The 20,330-nt window shown below is 44.1% G+C and overlaps 1 protein-coding gene across 4 annotated transcripts in view; it reads left to right on the top strand.

The window, feature by feature from the left end:
- LOC138249674 (transient receptor potential cation channel subfamily M member 2-like) overlaps positions 1 to 20,330 on the top strand; it is a 519,042-nt gene that overhangs the window by 169,194 nt on the left and 329,518 nt on the right. For all 4 annotated transcript variants that reach the window (XR_011194834.1, XM_069203635.1, XM_069203637.1 and 1 more), the window contains one exon: positions 3,218 to 3,550. Coding sequence is in view for 3 of the 4 variants with exons in the window: in XM_069203635.1 (XP_069059736.1) it covers positions 3,218 to 3,550 (333 nt within the window). In the remaining variant the exon portion in view is untranslated. The remainder of the gene's footprint in view (positions 1 to 3,217; positions 3,551 to 20,330) is intronic.

The following is a 20,330-nucleotide window of genomic DNA, read 5'->3' as shown; positions in this document are numbered from 1 at the left end:
TTACTTAGAGGAATATGTGTTAAGCATTTCAGAGCGCCAACATGAATGACAAGTAATTGACACAACTTGAAGAAATCCAACACCAAAAATAGAGCTCACTGATATCTTAAATTAGACACTAAAATTAAAAGAATTGCATAAGTATAACTGGACTTATGAATTCTAGATGTAAAATTAAATCACATTAAAATACTGCAACCCTTGCAGGGTTAAAGTTGTACAGACTCTAGGACCAGATCATGACAGTCAAGTCAGTTTGATCTGGCCCAAGGCATCCGGATGCAGATTTGTCCTGGCTGTCCATGGTGCTGACCTGGCCTTGCAGTAGTTCTAATTTTACCACTTACACAGTAGTGCTGACAAAGGGATGCAGAATTTCAGCTGGGGCTGGCAGATGTTGGATGCAGGCTGCACGATGTGCCCTGCAGTCGCAGCATTGAGTGTGGGGGTCAGTTACCAGACTGGCAACCAACAAGTCTTGGCAGCAGTAAAGTTGCAGAAACTTTTTGGGAACTTCACAGGATCCAGAGAAGTGACATAGAGGCCTGACTACAACTTCCAGAAGAAACTGGACTACCTGACTTTTGTCGTTCCCGTGGCGGACCTGCGGCCAGTGAATCTTCAAATCCTGTGAATATTTTTACCTCCAGTTTGCAGGGCGCTAGTGCCACGAGTCCAAGGAAGTTTGAAGATGCTTCAGGTTTTCCTTTATATGGGTCCCTCTGGTCAGGAGTGCAGTGTTTTGGCCAAGGACGAGGGTCGTTCACACAGATCCTAGTCTGTTGCCTCAGGGATAGTGTATCCCTCCTTTGCTTTGTAGAGGTGGGCAAAGTCCAGTTGTCGATGACACAGGGCTCCTCTTGATCCTTCTTCGGAATTGGTTGATCAGTTCTGAGCTTAAGGGATGTTCCTTAAATCCTAGATTTAGAAGAATTAGGGGTGTGGAGGCTAGTGTCCAATGGGCAGCTAGCTCTTACAGCTAATCCACTCCTGATGTGACCATATCCGGTGGGCTACCCAGAACCCTCTATTCTGCCACTCCTACGATGGCAGAAATCTAAATTTCATGCACAGACCTGGCTGCTCACATTAGAGGTGTGGTTAGCCTTTTGGGTGTTTGCACTGCCCTGCATAACATAACTAATTTCCCTCCTGAAAAAAATCAAATGTGTCTGGGGCCAAGGGGAAGGCTGTTTCTTCCTCTGGTGGACAGCACAGATGGCGATCAGAGGTGGTGAAGCCTTTGAAGCTCACCGCTCAGAAGTGCCTATTTACTAGCCCTGCTGAGAGGCGGGAGGTGTGACCCTCTTCCTGTCTCAGCCTTTGTCTCTGACTCCTAGGACTGTTCCACATTTCCTGGCAGGGGGTCAGAACCCTGTCTTGGCGGCAGCAGGCACAGGAAAGCATGGGTTGACCAGCCAGAGCACAAAGAAGTTGGGGCAACCAGATAGGTACCATCTAAGGTGACACCTGGGTACACACCATATTCATGTTGGGTGGAAGAAAGCATGTTGTTTGATACCAAACTTGAGACATCTAGGGGATATCATAAGGAAGCTACCCTCCCTGGTCTGCACAGGTGCAAGTCCTATGTTATCCTTTGGACCGGATATCTTTTATAGTGTACAATAATGGTAACAACACTATAGAGACATATAAGTTTGTGCTCAAATGCCTACACCTTAAATATGATGCACCCTGCCACCTCGGGTGAAGACACTTTCCTTAGGAGTGTCTGACATACACTGAAGGAGGTGCATGGGACTATGCCATGCCTGGTGAGGGCTAAGTTGAGCTTGACCAGCTTGCGCTGCTCCTTCAGTCTGCAATGAGAGACGCACTCTCAGTTTTTATTTTATGTGGGCCACTCAGGGTGGCACAAACTTGACCTGCAGCCATGGGTACCACAGGCACCATATACTAGGGACTTATAAGGGGGTAAAGTCCTTACCAATTTGAGAATTACCAAGTGGACAAATCAGTTTTAGGAAGAGAACACAGGTACTGGGGCCTGGTTAGTAACTTCCAGTGCACTATCAGAGTTGAAAAACCTGCATCTAGTTGTCCAAATAGGAGCAACAAATAGGTGACATCTACAGTTTACTTACAGCTGAATAACCCTATTAATGAGTACTAGGTATCCGTAATTCTATCCCGTGCTGGATTCATACTTGGGAGCAATTACTTTGCAACATAAGTATATGTGACAACTCAGGGGATAGTCACAATTGATAGAATACTACTGGTCCCTCTTGGCCCTGCGGAAGTCCTTGTGCAAGTGTCAACTGTTTAGTAGACAGGAACATACAATTGACATATTGACTTTGGTGGAGTTGACCCCCCGTACTACACTACAATATTTATAGCTGCTCTAGGTTAATCATCTTTCCACTAGCCTCTGAGGATAAAACTTAATTTTGAAAGCATGAGAGCTGCATTATTGATAGAGCAATATTTCTGTATGTTTAAAGAATGTAGTTGTTTTGAGTTAAGTAAAAACTTGTGTTAGGAACCTTTTTGCTGTTGTAGGATGAGTGTGCACTTTTTCTGCTCAGGGTAAAGGGTAGTGTTTGTTCTCTGAGGTCATTCATGATTGTTCTTGTGAGACTGATATATTATCTTCATGTAGAGGACTGCTTCTAGTTTTCACCTGAACCTACAAGTGATATCTGGTATGTAGCTTTTCATGCTTCCTGATCAGGTTGGAGACCTTTGCTGCGGTCCTAGAAGAAGCCCAGGCCAAGAGATGTTGCACTTCATCTGATACTAGCAGTGTCCGTTCTCGTAAGCCTATTCAAACTGTTTCCTTTCATGATAGACCTTGGATCTTTAGGGTGGCTGGTCTCTCCCTGTTTTGTATAACCTTGGTATTTTACTGATAGCGGTTCCAGACTTTGGAAGTCTTGTTTTTGTAACCACTTGCATTAGCTCTTTCTGCATTACAGTTGCTGCATTTGGGCACATTCTTTCATAGGAGAACAGGCTTTCACAGTGTAATGTGTGTTCGCTTCAATCTGTTGTAGATAATGAATGTGAATTTTGCAATTATTGGGCTCTCCTACAATAAAGACCAAATAATCTTGTCTCTTGAGTGTTCATACCTACACATTATTCTATGTGTAGCATAACAGGTAGCCTTCTCAATCAATACAAATATAAATAAAAACAGACATCAATGCCCCCCAATGATTAATGAACTATCTTATCATCCTTGCAGCCTGAAGACTTGTACCCAGTACTCACAGTTGCTCTGATTGAAAATAAGCCGAATTTCGTGCAGCTTTTCCTGGATCAAGGTGTCAGCCTACGGGATTATGTGACATGGAAAAATCTGACCTTCCTTTATAATAATATAGAGCCATCCACACCCTTTGTTCAGAAATTGGAGAAAATCCTGGAGGATGAGAAAAAGAAGCAGGATGGAGTCAAACTCCACCATGTTGCACGAGCTCTGAAAAGTTTGCTGGGCGAGTTCACACAACCCCTTTACTCCAGAGTGACATCAGAGGCACTACAGAAGCACTCACCAGTTGTCCACTTCACATTCCAGGTAGATCACTTATTCTGATTATACAATATTATTAATGAAACCACAGGTTAAACCATGATAAGTTTTCTAATTGATGAATGAGGTCTGACTACTCAGTAATAAGGATATTGTGCTTACAGAGAAACCCTGTAATAGCTACTTTAGTGTTAAAGGTGTTTAGACAAAATAGTGAGTTAAAATATTGGGAGACAAATATTGAAAATAAAATATTGGGGTACAGTAATATTGTGAAGCAAGAATGTTGTTGATAAAAATATCATTATTTGATGTAAATTATATTGTTTTAAAAATGATCAATGTTTTTAATATTGTTTCAACATTTAAACAGCTACAAATATTATTTGTTAATTATTTTATTGTGGTACTATTGTTTATATAGATGTTATTACTTTTCAATGATTTTTAATTTTGAAATTATTTTTCAATAATAATTTGTAGTGTTGTTTTTGGCTTTGTAGGGGAATAGTTTAGGAAGTGAATTAGATAATAATACATTCTAAATTATTTGATAAATTGTATTTAATGATATGATTGATATTTTGATTGTAAATTATGTAATACAAATTTATTATTGTTATAAGTTGTTTGTGTGCTTTGAGGTTTGTAGGGATATATAGTGGGGAAGTAATTAAGCAATGATTAATTAACATTGTTGTATTACAACAACAACTGAACCACTTAGGGACTTATTATGAGGTTGGTGGTCCTAGGACCACCAGCCTCGTATTGGCGGTCGGACCATCGCAACTATGGTGGTCCAAAAGCCACATTATAACCCTGTCGGGTGGACCTGCCAGGACACTGCCGTTCCCGCCAAGAACAATGAGGTAACGGCGGTCAGAGTTGTAACCGGCCAGGGTGGTGCTGAACTCAGGGCCACCTTGCTGATTACAACACCACTTTCTGACAGCCTTTTCATGGCGGGGACACCACAAGAGAAGACTGGTGAGAAACTGGTGCCTGAGGCTACAGAGGGACCTGTGCACTGCCCTTGGCATGGGCAGTGTAGGGGCCCCCCTGCACAGCACCGTCAGAATGTTCATTGTCTGCGAGATTGCTCAAGTACTAGGATATTGCCCTTGGTCCCCTTTAAGGAGCCAAGTCCAATATCCTAGCACTGTTCATGTATTACAATGATCCTGCCGGTCAGCCTGGCAGGAAGATTGTAATATGCTCGGGGGGATGCCACGGGTATGACGGTGGCGTCCTCCCCATGGCTTTGGCGATCCGCTTTAGGACCACCAAAGTCATAATGAGGCTCCTATATTTATCTGAGCATAACGTTCTCCAAATTATCGTGGTCACATAAATCTAAAGCTGGTCTTGCCTCTCGTTCTATGGCTATTATTAAAAAATATCAAGCCACTACATCCAAAGCGATTTCTCCATCTCTCGAGGTTTAAAACTCAAGGGCCAAGCATTAGCACTTTATGGAGTATAATTGTGGGGAGTGAACAATCTAGACAAGCTCACTCTGGGTGAGATCAAGTTCATAGGAATGTTATTACATCTTCCTAGATGTACCCTTTTGATTCCAGTCTACCACGATATAATCATTAAAAGAATAGAGCATATAGCCGCTCTTAGACCCTTCCTCTTTTGGATAAGGCTATGGGGCACACAGAAACTTGCTCATGATAGGGAGGGACTAAAGGAAGTGCTGGGATTTAATAATCTATCCACTTTCCCTTGGTTCTGTCATGTCCAGACCTGGTTTGCCAAGAGAGGCCTAAGTTCCTTTTGGAGCAACCCAGAATCACTGACGGTTCACTCCAAGATGCACCTGAAGCGGAACTATTAAGAGTGCGTCTTGAATACTCTTCATCAAAATTCTAGATTGGCAAAAGCTGCCTGTACAGTTTGTAACTGTTATACCGAGCTCAGGTTTTGAAGCGTACTTGGATGTTGTCCAACCTCACTTGGCAAAAATGCTGTATAGGAAGTTGACACTCTTCAAATTAATTCTTTCACAGCGAGGTGGAAACCTGATAATGAGGCTACTGAAGGAACTAATTCAAATCAAATCAAACAGGATTTACAGAGTGCGCTAATAACCCGTGAGGATATCCAGGCACCCTATGTACACTGCGGAAACCTTGCCAGATTTTATGTTTTTGCCAGGCTTATGCTAACTTTGTAAGGAAATGGATTTGTAATATTGGGTTTAGGAAACATTTAGATGCACTGAGGGACAGATTTATACTTTTTCACGCAAAACGGCGTTAGCGTAGTTTAGCGTGAAAAGTATAGCGCTGGCTAGTGCCATTCCAAGACGCCGGCCGGGCAACATATTTATGGAATGGTAATGCCCTGTCAGTGTCCTTCAAAAGGATGCTAACAGGGCTGGGGAGGCGTAGGGGAAACCAGGGCTTGATGCCGAATTATGGCGCTACACTGTTCAGAGGCAGAAAAATTGTCTCTAAGCAGTGTAGTGCCATTTCTTGCGCACAGCCCCCATGGATATGGCTCCTCTCTTAGTAAAGACAGGAGCCATGCCCACCACCCCAACAAATGTACCCTGGGCATGGCCATTGGGGCCAGCGCTGTGCAGGGGGCCCAAGTCAGGGCCCCTGAGCGGTGTTGGATAAAAAAAAAATTACTCACAGGGACTTACCTGGGATGGATCCCCCATCCTTAGGTTTCCTCCTGGTGTGGGTGGGCATGAGTGGGGGTGTCCTTGGGGCCAGGGAAGGGCACCTATGGGCAATTCCCATGGTCTCTGACCATGGAAATATGCATAGAGGTCCCCTTATGCTTGCCCATACCCAGGCTTGAGCTTAGGGCCATTATTTAAGTCCCCCATCCCCCGTGCTGGATCTTAGCACAGGGATAAATATAGAGCAAAGGCCATATCGTCCTTTTCTGGACAGGAATGCCTACCTTGCATCTCATTGACGCAAGCTAGGTTTTCCCATCTAGAAAACAACGTTAACTCCATTAGTTTGGCGCTAGACGTGTCTAGCCCCAAAGTATAAATATGGAGTTAGGTTTGCGCTGAATTAGCGTAAAACAAATGACGCTAATTCAGCGCAAATCAAGTATAAATATGGGTCTGACAGTCTTACAAACTGATACCTTATGCCTGATAGTTTTAAGCCTAAGCAGATATTTATTTGCAGTAGGGCCAGCAGAGAAGAGGTGGGTTGAAATTTTAACAGATGTTGGTAAGTAAGGTTTTACCTTATACTTTATTAAGGATTTCCTTTTTTTAGCACAGTGTGGAAATAGTATTAAGGTGTTTAAGTACACACTGCATTGATATTCGTGGGATTTGCATTGTATAGATGAACAAGATGTATGTGTGCTTTTTATGGTATTTAGCCGAAATAAAAGCTACTGGAACTAATTAATTAACACATTATTATTAATTGTTATATAATTATTTAAGTGATATTTAATTATTTAAAATATGTAATACTGATTTTTTTTCTTACATTTTAGTTGCAGGATGTTAGGTTTGTAGGTGTATAGGGTTGGAAGTTAATTAAATAATAAGTGAAAAGCAAGTATTGGTAATTGATAATTATTGAATAGTAATTATATAAATTGATTAATTGTTTTTATTTTTATATACATGATGTGTATATATATATATATATATATATATATATATATATATATATTATTCATGTTAATTGATCATTTTTATATATATATTTTTTTAAATCTCTTTATTGTTGAAGATACAATAAACAACAGCATACACCATTGACAACCGAGTTGGTCTAATACAATACATATTTAGAGGATCATTGTGCAGATTGGGGAACAAGCATGACAGGATTGAATGGCCACTGAGGAGCGGGGAAAAGGAGGGACACTGGGGTGTATGCATAGTTATAGGATTTACAATTCCTGTATATACCTATTACCCAGCCATCCATGAAATATATACTGTGGTGAGTCTGCGGTAGCGGTGTGCGGTCATAGGTGGGTTCATGTCTCGTCCTTGCTCCTGCCACATTTGTTAGATCAGTTCTGTGTCAGGGGCAATTGTGGTACAAGGCAGTTCTTTTAATAGTTAGTAATAATGCAATACGTTGTGGGCTGTAGTGATGCACGCTGAAGATGACTGCAATCCCTAACCCATCCAATCACTTTACTGCTGACCAATTGGATCGTGTCATTTTTGCATGGGTTACGTGCACCCGACGACCTCCTTCATGTGTTCAGGGGGATGGGTGTCATCTTTAGCTTCGATTGAAGTTATGTACGTGTCCCATATTTCAACTTCTTTTATCTTTACTCACCTGTCTAGTAGTAAGTGAAGACCCGTGCCTCTGCTCTAGCCCATTTCAATAGGTCGTTCAGCTAGCGCTGTGTGTCTGGTTTGGTCGATGCTTTCCATTGCATTGCCAGTAGGCACTTGAATAGCACGAACGCTTAGTCAATGCACCTGTGCAACTGTTTTCCCTTTGCTGACCACTTGCGAACCCCTAGTAAGCAGGACTCTGGTGTGGGAGATAGAGAGTGGTCTACCAAGTCAGCCGTCAGGGAAGTGATAGTGTGCCATGAACCTAAGACCGGTGGGCAGTCCCATATCATGTGGTAAAAATGAGATTCCTTCTCTTTACATCTAGGGCATTCATAATTATTTTGGGGGAACATATGTGAAAGTCTGTGCGGGGATAAATAGGTTTGATGTAAGTTATTAAATTGATTGTAGCGGAAGCGCGGGTTTCGCAGCACCATTTCGACCATGTTGAGCTCCATGTTCCACACCGGTTGTGATAATGGTGTTGAGATGACACAATTCCACCGAGCCTGAGTTTTGACATGGCCATCCCCAGAGTTCTCCAGCAGATCCCCATATATCTGGGAGATGCTAGCTTGTTAATAATTTATTGAATAATGGGTGAACTCTGGGCTCGTTGTCCCGGTTGTGCCATACCCTGCGTATGATTTGTTGTAATGTGCAGTAGGTTAAGAAACGTCCTGGTCCTACATCGTCTGTGGCTGCAAGTTCAGAGTATGTCATCTGTCTGCCGTCCTTGAAGGTATCTCCTATCGTTTGTATGCCTAATGTTGTCCATGTCTCAAGATCATGGTGCGCACTGAGGTGCCTTACTCCCTGAACGGCCAGTATTGGGATCATGGGTAAATGGGGTTCGACAGCTCCCCCTTCCAATATGTAACGATGCCAACACCATCTAGCCACAGTCATCAAGATATTTGTGTGCCGTGGAGGATTCGTGTTATCCTGTAGCCATCCAAGTACATTAGAATGCCCCAATATATCACGCACTGTCACAATCTCCATATTGGGAAGGTTCTGTATCCAAAGCAGCGCCCATTTAAGCTGTGCTGCCGCATAATATAGCTTGTAGTTTGGTGTGCCTCATCCCCCTTGTGAAGGTGATGTGTGAGTTGTGGTCAGAGCTACACGGCTGTGACCTCTTCTTTACTCCAGATTAAATCTGTCAATATACTGTTCAGCATTTAAAAAAAGGATCGGGATGATTACTGGAAGAGCTGTGAAGTAATATAGTAGTCTGGGGAGAATTATCATTTTTGCGATAGCTACCCTGCCCAATGGTGACACTGGTAATGAGTTCCAGAACGGTATTGAGCCCTTGATGGTCCTGATCACACGTCCAAAGTTACCTTCCTTCAAGTCAGCTAGATTATGGTATAGCTGAACACCCAGCTATTTGAATGTGGAGTAGCACCATGGTATTCTGTACGTCTGAGAATTGGGTCTTAGGTTCTCTGGGATCGCTAGCATTGGGAATAAACAGGACTTTGACCAGTTCACGCGTCAGCCTGATATGTCTCCAAAGTGCTCCAGTAATTGTAAGAGGTCCGGAAGCGAGGATGTACAGTTACGTATATATATTAGCGCGTCGTCCGCATAGAGGGATACTATCTGATGCCTTCCTCTGTCAGGGATACCCCATTGTTGTGCTCAAAGTCTGAGCTGGGCTGCAAGGGGTTCTATTGCTATTGCGAAGAAGAGTGGTGATAAGGGGCACCCTTGCCTAGTGCCACGGCCTATGAGCAAGCTTTCAGAAATTACCCTGCCCGTTTTTACCCTATCTGTGGGACTAGAATACAGAGTGTCAGTCCAGCTCATATACACTGGGCTGAATCCCATGTTCTTTAAGGCTGCTCTTAGAAAAGACCAGCCAAGGGTGTTGAATGCCTTTTCAATATCCAGGGACACCGCAACCCTGTCATAGTCCAGTTCAGGGGCGGCTGATACGAACCGCAACAGTCGTCAGACATTCAAGAAGATATTCCGACCGGGAATAAACCCTGATTGGTCTTCATGTATCAGGTGTGGCATGAACGGAAGTAGCCGATTTGCGAGTATCTTACCTAATATCTTACAGTCTAGGTTCATCAACGATAAAGGCCTATATGATTGTACATCTAATGGATCCCCGCCTGGTTTGGGTAGGACCACTATTAATGCTTCACGATGAGAATCTGAAAGTTGCCTCTTTATCTGGGCTTCCTGGAGCATCTCTTGATATGGTTTAAGTATCTGTGTCATGAAAATTTGGAAATATTCCACCAGTAAGCCATCGCCACCCGGTGCCTTATTGCGAGCTAGTTGTTGCAGAGCTAACTTTATTTCTTCTACATCAATGGGTCTTTCTAGTTCTCACTCTTGTGATAAAGAACGCTAAGTGAGAGGAAGTGAGCAAAATAAATCTGCTATCAATTCCTCTGGAGGGTCAGGTCTCGCCTCATATAATGTACTGTAGTATTGCTTAAAAGCATCATTAATGTCTGTTTGTGCGTTAACTAATGTTCCGGTGTCAAGTCGAATGGCCCCAATAGAAGTGCTTGGTATCTCAACCCTGACCAACCATGCTAGTAATCTGCCTGAATGATCACCTTCTGAATGTATTAGAGCTGTATAACGACAATAGTCGAATTCCCGCAGGCGCATGTCCGCTACATTCCTGCGTCTGTGTGGTTCGACAAGGGCATCAGGCGTAATGGTACCCTGTGCCACTGTACATTCCATGCCCTGTAAATCAGTTTCTATTTGTGTCAATTCCCTCATTAACATGCGTCTCAGGCTCCCTGCAGCTGATAAGCAATAGCCTTTTATCCCTACTTTATGAGCATCCCATCCTAAGGCTCGGGTTGCGGCCGTTTCCCCATTTAGTTCAAAATATGAAGAAATGTGCTCAGCCATTTCCTGGTGGAATGGAGGGTCCAGCAGCATGTCTGATTGCAACCGCCATGTGGGTACTTAGGCACATGGTCTACCCCATTTTACGGTGGTCATTAAAGGACAGTGGTCTGATAGGGATTTAGCCAGATAGGCTACCTCCCTGAAAGCACTAACCTGTCCTACAGAACTAAGCAGTAGATCAATGCGGGTGTGCTACCGGTGTACCGGTGAATAGAAGGAGTATTCCCTGTCCAAGGGGTGGGTGAGTCACCACACGTCACCTAGACCCCTCTCGGATATCCACTTCTGAAGTGCCTTGGTTGTTTGTCTGCTAGGGGCTCCTATTAATGGTGAGTGGGACCTGTCCATATCAATGTCTGCTACGCAGTTTAGGTCGCCACCCCATATGATACTGGACGTTGAGTCTTTAAATAGCGTGGGCTTGATCGACAGGAGGAATTCGCCTTGTTTCGTGTTGGGGGCGTATATCCCCACTATGGTTAGCGGTTTGCCATCCAATGCACCCTCTAGCAACACATACCGACCATTGGTGTCTACCGTGTGTTGCCCACCACATATGGAACCACTGGGGCCACCCAAATCAGTACCCCTCTGGCATATGTTGATGTGGTCGTGCCAAATACCTGCCCGTGCCACTTAGTGTCAACTGCATGTAGTTCCGTCGCTGTGAGGTGTGTCTCCTGCAATATTGCTATGTGTATTTTGTACTGTTTCAAGTAATTATAAATCCTAGTATGTTTAGTGAGTGTAACCATGCCCCTCATATTCCAGGTTAGTATATTATAACCGTCAATGCTCATGTGGTTTCAAGTATTATGAAGAGGTATATGGTCGGAACTTTGCTTATCATATGTTGAGCCCCCCGTCCTTTTTGCAATTGAGTCGGTGTCACGTGCAACATAGAGCAATGGTGCCAACTGTGTCTCTACTGAAACCCATAGGGTGTGGAAGGGCGTGGGTAAAAGTAGCGGAGGTGGCGTGAGCCCACAGCCCTTTCTACTAGTCTGTTTGCCTTTTCCAATGTATCTGTATAGTTTATTGCTGTGCCTGTGATTCAGCGATAGACCCCATGGAGAGCTTCAAGCAAGCAGATGCGTAGCACAGTGGATAGGAGGTTGCATCATCCCCCTCAGCTCTTCCTGTGGTTTCCTTGCTTTCCATGTGGTATCTTGTCTATGGAACCAGGGAGTTAGCGGCTCGGGCCATGCGGCCAGTGTGGGGCCCACAGAGTCACACATGCCAGGCAACATTAGAGGGCACCCGCTACACACGGGGTAAGTTCAGGGCCGAAAGCCAATGGAAACGTGGACGCACTGGAGCGGCCCTGTGATGTGTTCGAATCAATATTTGTGTCTTCACGCGGGGGTGTATTGATTAGAGGAGAACTGATTAGCTTCCCTTAAGGCTTATGCTTGGCACACAGCTGCTTGCTCTCCGGATGGGTCTTTTCTTGCACTGCGTTTGGGGCGTGACCCAGTCATTAGTTTTAGTTGTATCTGTTTCTGTTGAAACCAATCCTTTGGCATGCACCCAAGTCCATGCCTCCTCCCTAGAAGGGAAGATGTGTGTTTTTTCACCGTCAACCACCCAGAGACGTGCCGGGAACAACAGTGAGTAATTGATGTTGCACTCCCGCAAGAGCTGCTTGATCTTTGCAGAAGGATACTTGCTTCCGCTGTACTTCCATAGTATAGTCTGCGTATGTGGTAATGTTGATGTTATCAATTTGCCAGGGGGTCTGCGATCTGAAATTCTGGAGAATCTGGCCCGATCATGAAAGTTGAGGAACCGTGCAATCAAAGGTTGGACCGGTGCCCCTGGATGTGGCTGCCTGCCAGGGATCTGGTGGGTGCGCTCAACCACAAGGGTGGTGACACCTGGTTTGTCAGCACCGTATCACTCAACCATTGTTCCAGAAATGCCTCCGCATTAGGCATCTCTGCTCGCTCCAGGAACCCCACAAAGTGAACGTTGTTCCTCCGCGACCTGCCCTCTGCATCCTCTGCTCTTCGTTTCAATATTGATACTTCTGTTTCCAAGCTCTGTAACTGACTCTGCATTGCAGCAATTTCAGGTTGAACTATTGTGATTGAGGTTTCATTTGCTGACACCCTGTCTGCTAATTTACGTTGATCTACTCTCAGGCGATTCACCTCAAGTGCCAGCGATTCTATCTTGCCTCAAGGGTCATTTTAGTGTCCAAAACTGCTTGTAGTAATTTGTCGAACTGGGAAGAGTGGGATCGTAATGTCTCACTCATTTGCTGAAGGGAGGTTGCCTGGTCACTAGCAGCGGGTTTGGGGATTATCATCTCGTCCGTTGTCGGCAGACGCGTTTGCTTTGGCTTGACCATGATGGTCGGTGACCGTACTCTGGTTACGCCGTCGTCCACGTTTATGGATCGTATAGCTAGTTGCACCCATCTTTTGCGCATCCCGCCCTTGTTTGCGCCTGTGACACTGTGCGCAATGTGGCAAGCACCGGTGCTGGTATCTGACTGTAGCTTTGGGGGATTTGCCTCAGCGCCCGACCATAGACTGACAGCACGGCCAGGAGGTGTGCAGCGCGTTCCCCGTGGAGTTACTTGTGGCAGCTCCTTTCTTTTGTTATAGTATATCTCTCTTTTAGGCCAATGACCGGCACAAGTCTTTCTCCCCTGTGGCTGGAGGATCCCAGTTACAGTGTGGTCTGCTCCGCGGCGGTGCATCAATGCCAGTCGGCCCCTAGTTCAACAAATCTTTCATGCTGTGTGTAATAAGATGAATCCACACCAGATGAAGATATGTGGTAGGAGGTATTTATTACAGCCTCAACCAACAGCCAGCATATCAACTCGTCCGCATATCAACTGTCATCAGAGAACCCTGCATCACAGAACCTCAGAACAAGCTGGTTCCATGCCCAGTGTTCTGGCATGGAGCCATGTTACATCATTACACTTCTTCCTCTTTACATTAGAACAGAAGTAACATGAGAACAAAAAAAACACATTTGAACAGAAAGAAAAAGAGGGTAGAAAGAACTACACAAAATCACGCAAATGTAAAGGAAACCTGCGTGTTCTGGCACTCCTACGAGTATTATCAGACCTTAAATCAATGTCAGAGGGAAAACGATAGGAAGTATCATCTCTCCTGTCGGCCACACCACACCCCCCAAAATGTGCTACACGACTATGATTCCAGATGCGACCATCATCCGTCTTGACAGCATTTCTAAACAGCTTAATGATAGTTTTTGGAGAGGTATATTTTGACCAATTATGACACCCAACAGGAGCTTTGACCTTTACTTTATCTCCAACCTCAAAATTTGTAACTTTCGCATTATTCCTTTTATCAACATAAATCTTCCTTTTGCTTTGCAGAGACACTTCTTTGTCTCTCCATTCCCCAATACCATTGTTTTTCAAACCCTTCCCAGCAACCATCCAGCCAGGACACAAACAAGTATTTGGAGACCTTCCCCTGAGCAGTTCAAAAGGAGTCTTCCCCGTTGATGCATGAGGAGTGTACCTGTAAGCTGTGATACGACCCTGCAGTTCTTTTCTCCAATCTAAACAGTTTACCTTTGCTAATTGTATACTCTCCTTTAAAGTCCTGTTAAATCTCTCCAAAGCACCATTCGCCTCTGGATGATATAACGCAATTTTTTTATGTACAATTCCACATCTTACAAAATACTCCTCCATCTGAGTAGAACAGAACTGCGGACAATTGTCAGAAAGAATAGAGTTAGGAAAACTCTCGCGTTTGAACACAGATTCTAAAAAACTGATCACAGATTGAGAAGTGATCTCTCTCACCAAACTCACCTCCACCCATCGTGAATACAAATCCAGCAACACCAACAGGTAAGGAGTCTGATGTTCTCCATGCAATGGCCCCACAATATCGATAGCTAATTCATCCCATGGACTTTTTGGTAAACTTCTACAAACCATAGGTGAACATCTTGGTTTGAGCACCTAATCACTAGCTTGACAAGGTGTACACTCCCTAACAGTACGTTCCACCATCAAATCTAATCCAGGCCACCAGAAATCCTGACGGATGCGCTCTTTGGTTTTAGAAATGCCCATATGCCCTTCATGAGCCATGTTCACGATGACTTCTCTCAAACTCAATGGGGGAATCATTCTTGTGCCCCTCATTAGAACACCATCAACAACGGCTAACTCATTCGCAACTAACGACCAAGGTTTAACCAGACTTCGAGACTTATGCTGTTCCAAAAGAGACATCACAGAACACAATTCACTATCCTTTTGCAACTCATCCCTCCATTCATCTTCCTTTACAGCCCCCAGCGTAACATCACAAACTCTTATGCCACACTCAGCATCACATTGATCATTTTCATCCTGAGATTTATCATTCTCTACCACCTCCACCAATCTCGACAGACAATCTGCCGTTACATTTGTCTTTCCCGGAATGTATTCAAACATGAAGTTATACTCCTGTAAGGAAATGACCCATCTCCTGATCCTCGAGGAAATTGAGTCCAAACCCTTCTTCTCAAAAATTTATTTCAGGGGTTTATGATCAGACCTGACTACAAAAGAAGATCCCCACACAAATTTTCTGAATTTGTTTATGGCCCAGAAAATTGCCAACGCTTCCTTCTCTATAACAGAATAACCTATCTCTGCCCCTTTCAAGCATCTTGAAGCACAAACTATTAGCACCTCTTGGCCCTTCCTGATCTGAAAAAGAAGAGCACCCAGCCCCTTTATACTCGCATCAGTAACAATGAAAGTAGGATTCCCAGGTACAAAAGCTTGTAAGTTTGGTGCATTCCTGAGATCATTTTTTACTTGTTTAAATTCTGTACCACACTCTTCCGTCCAAACAAACTCTGCATTCTTACACATCAACTTCCTTAGATTTACTGTCTTATCTGCAAAATTTCGTATAAATTTGTTATAAAATTCTGCCATACCTAAGAATGAAGAAACCTCATCTTTTGTACACGGTTCTTTTAACATTTCGATAGTGTCCACCAAATCCTTTTTAGGACTCACCCCCTGCCGTGAAATATGATGACCCAAATAGTCCAGTTCAGTGACTCCAAATTTACATTTGCTTCGCCTAAGAGATAACCCAGCATCAAGCATCCTTTTAAGCACAGCATGCACCCTCTCATCATGTTCTCTCACGTCTCTCCCACATATTAATACATCGTCCTGGTAGCACTTTACGCCTGAAATGCCTTTAAAAAGGTCTTCCATAATCCTCTGGAATACTGAGGCCGCAGAAACCAGCCCAAACGGCATACGCAAAAACTTGAAGGCCCCCATTGGCGTAATAAAAGCCGTTAATTCTTGACACTCTTTACTCAACGGAACCTGATGGTATGCTGATGCCATATCCAGAGTGGTGAAATAACAAGCACCATCCAACGATGATACTAATTCCTCAATATTGGGAAGTGGGAACTTGTCAACCACCACTTCTTTATTCAAGGCACGAAGATCCACACATAGACGGATTTCATTATTTGGTTTACGTGCCACAACAATGGGAGCTAACCACTCCGTTGCCTCTACAGGCTGTATAACACCAGTGGACAACAATTTATCTATCTCTTTTTGTACAGCGTCTTGGACACAAATGGGAATGCGTCTAACTTTTGCCACAACTGGTACTGCGCCCTGTTTCAACTTAATATGGTGATTGTACCCCTTTAAACACCCCAAGGTGTCACTGAACAATTCACCAAAAGCTCTCACAAATTTGTTTTCGTCACCCTCAATAGATTGTACCTGAACAGATGGATGTGCATTAGGATTGAGAATTACACCCAAACGTGCTTGATGACTCCAGCTCAACAAATTATCACCCCTCTCAGCAACATAAATCCTAGCATCAGTGAACCTACCATTGTACTCAATGCAGTCATCAAAATAACCTAATAACTTAATTGGCAACCCACCATAACCCGTAGGTCTAATATTAGGTTTGAACAGTTTCTTCCTTCCTTGAAAATTCTTCATAAAAAAATCCTTTGAGAGAAACGTGATGTGAGAGCACGAATCAAATTTCATTTTGACTCTAACATCCCCCACCAAAACCCACTCAGAGGGATGTTCCACCTCACTCTCACTAACTTGAAAACTGACTTCCTTTATTTCTGATCTAGAATCTCTCCTATTCCTCATCCTACAATTTTTTCCAAAATGTCCTCTTTTTCCGCAAACATTACAAGTAATCCTATTAGCAGGACACTCACTTGCATTAGCCATGTGTCCAAATCTTCCACATCTGTAGCAATTTCCTTGAAAAGGTGTTGCAAACCTCGTATTCCCCTGTGTCTTTCCTGCACTATTTTCTATTACAACACCTTTCTCACGGACACCCTCATACCTTTTTTTCTTCTCATCTTTTTGTATGACTTGACACTCCACTTCTTGTGCTTTTACACTGACCTTGTCTTCTTTATGTGCTTTACTTAGTTCTCCAACACACTTTAACATATGCTCTACCCTTTTTGCAATACTAACAACCTCATCCAACGGTGGCTCGTCCTTTAGCCAGAGTTCTTCCCTCACTTTATCACTGCAACACCTCAGCACAAACTGATCTCTAATCCTTTCTTCTACCAACGCCCCAAATTTACAACTTGAAGCCAACTTCCGTTAAGCCGTAATATATTCTTCAACACTCTCCTCTTTCCCTTGCTCCCGCAAACCAAAATGGTACCTTTCCATAATAGTACTAATCTTTGGCAAGTAATGTAAATCTAGTTGTCTTGCACATATTTCATATTCATTCAACCCCCTCTGATCAGCCTGCGACAATGGAGGTAGATTTTCCAACACCTCCTGTCCTTCACCCCCTAAACAATGTAACAAAAGTGCCTGCTTCCTTTCACCACTCAAATTCGTACCACACACCCTGGCATAATTCTCAAAAATCTTTTTCCATTTTTTCCACTTAATAACCGGTTCTCCTGGATCTGACAAGAAAAACGGCGGCGCCGTAACATTCTGCATACTCACAAAAGGTGTAAAACACTTCTTCCCCACAATATATTCCAAACCCTACTAGTTGCTAAAAGTACTTAAAGTCCAAAAGGTGTGCCAGTCACCGTATGTCCCAGCACGATGCCGCTATATCAAACACGGGTCTTCAGGTGTGTTTGTCACCGCAGAGACGACCTTTCCAGTTTAATTCATTTTACAACGCCCAATACTTGTATTCCACAAGTGCAATAAAGTTTCCAAAGAAATGTATATTCCCGTGACCACAAACCAATATAGTGATCTTTATCCAGTCTCCGTCTAAGTTTCAACTTCCAATAGACCGTCGGTGTTCTTCTTCGATGTCCTCCCACAATTGCGCTGTAAAATTTTTTTTTAAAAAAATTCCTTCTTCCTCATCTAAGATGGCCGCCACGAAACATTTGGTCCGTTTTCTTCAGGCAGTTGGGCTTGCTTTCTCTTTGAGCAATCTCGGATCGTTTTCCTCACTCAAAATGGCCGCAACCAAACATCCAGTCTATTTTCTTTAGTCAATCTGGCTTGTTTTTCTCCTTTCACCACACTCAAGATGGCCGCCAACAATTCCCACAGCTTTCAGTCCTTTTTCAATTGCTCACTGACCTTCTGACGTCGTGAAGCATACAGAGACCACTTTGATCCTCAGTAAATGCTCAAACAGCTTTCCACAAAGCCCCTACAACCGCAATTTCACACTTTTCTCCGCTAGAACATGCTGCAAGACGCTCGATCCTCTCCCAGCACGTCTCTGTAAGTTATCTCAGTTTTTCTCTTAAATAATCCAAGCTCTTCCTTCTTTGTTGTTGTTGAGGCTGTCCCTTCCTCTGGGTTCCTTTCTCCGCCCAAGCGTCGCCAGTGTAATAAGGTGAATCCACACCAGATGAAGATATGTGGTAGGAGGTATTTATTACAGCCTCAACCAACAGCCAGCATATCAACTCGTCCGCATATCAACTGTCATCAGAGAACCCTGCATCATAGAACCTTAGAACAAGCTGGTTCCATGCCCAGTGTTCTGGCATGGAGCCATGTTACATCATTACACTAACCTCAGAACACTCTGGTTCCATGCCCAGTGTTCTGGCATGGAGCCATGTTACATCATTACACTGTGCTCTGTCTTCATCTTGCTCGTGACCTGCATAATATTTGATCAGTCGACTGTCGCCTGGGTATCCCGCAGTGGTGCCCCTCCAGCACCTTCTCTCCGCACGTAGGCTCGCAGAGTCCCCACCGTCCGGGCCCAGGCCGCCAATACCACCACACAACGCTCCCCTCTTCGGAGGGATGCCGTCTCCGTCTCCAGCCCCTCCTCTGCCTTGTTCCTCCGAGCCGGGCAGCTCCACCCTGTCGGAACGGGCTGCTCTCACAGTGCACCCCCAGTGGTGCCCTGCCAATCTTTACTGGGCCGTCATGACCGTTCAGGACGCACCGGGGTAATCGGCCGCAACACTCCGCCGTCACCATACAGGCGTGCGTAGGCCGGGAAGCTCACCGCCTCCGGGGTCCCGGTCGCCGACTGCAGCGTTCTGCCTCCATAGTCCGCCTCGCTCTACCAGGCCACACTGCTTCTCTTCTGCATCTCCAGCTGTCTTGAAGGCGTGTCTGCACTGGCTCGCATTCCAGTCCCTCGGGACCCCCGTGAACCTCTTATAAGGCACTAAAGAGGTCCGGGCAAAATTAAAAAGAGGATTATTTAAGGACCAAGATCGGAGCACTCTATCTAGCGTATGCTTCGATCGCCATCTAGGTCTCGCCCCCATTGATCATTTTTATATTAAGAGTTTAATATTCTACATTTATGGGTTACCCATATATGTAATGTGTTTAAAGTTAAGTACTTTCCCTACTCTTGCTTAGACTGGAAAAGGAATAATAAATGTATCCACTCTGAAGTCCAACACTTCCCTCCTGCTGTGCTGTTCGGAGTGTTCTTAAATATTTCCATATTTAGAAGGAATAGTAAATTTTACCCCTTCCAAATTCCACTCTTTCCCTACTCTTGTGCTGTTTGGAGTGTGAATAATAAACCTTAGCCCATCCAAAGTCCAACGCTTTCCCTACTGCTGCAGACAGTGGAGTGGAAATAGTAGATTTTACCCCCTCCGAAGACCACCACTTTCCCTATAGTTGCATATTGTGTGACGTGAAAACCCTCTGAAGTCTAACGCTTTCCCTACTGTTGTTTAGACTGGAGTAGCAATAGAATATTTAACTCGTCTGAAGTTGAGTGCTTTCCCTACCGTTGCTTAGACTTTAGTGATAATTGTATATTTAATTTTCTTTGACTCCACTAGTTTTCATATTATCGGTAAAATATATTTTATAGCATTCATTTTTAGGTTTTGCCTGCACAGCACTTGCGCTGTGCTTGGAAAATCTATTGTGTTAATTATACCTTAAAAGGGGCTTACATCCCACCCTTGTTTTTCCCTTGCTTTTCATTGGTTCCTGTGCTTGCCACTTACTTTTCCTCAGTTTCCATCTGCTGTAGCATATTTTCTGCCTGTACCAATGCTTCTTTCCAGCCCCCCCCTACTTCCTTTCCCACCCCAGCGCCTTGAGACCCTTAAGGCTGAGTAGCGCGGTCTATAAATTCTTTGATTGATTGATTTCTTGTATGTTTG

Source organism: Pleurodeles waltl, chromosome 8 (assembly GCF_031143425.1).
Source record: "Pleurodeles waltl isolate 20211129_DDA chromosome 8, aPleWal1.hap1.20221129, whole genome shotgun sequence".
Taxonomy (NCBI): Eukaryota; Metazoa; Chordata; class Amphibia; order Caudata; family Salamandridae; genus Pleurodeles; species Pleurodeles waltl.
This window is presented reverse-complemented; position numbering and strand designations above follow the sequence as displayed.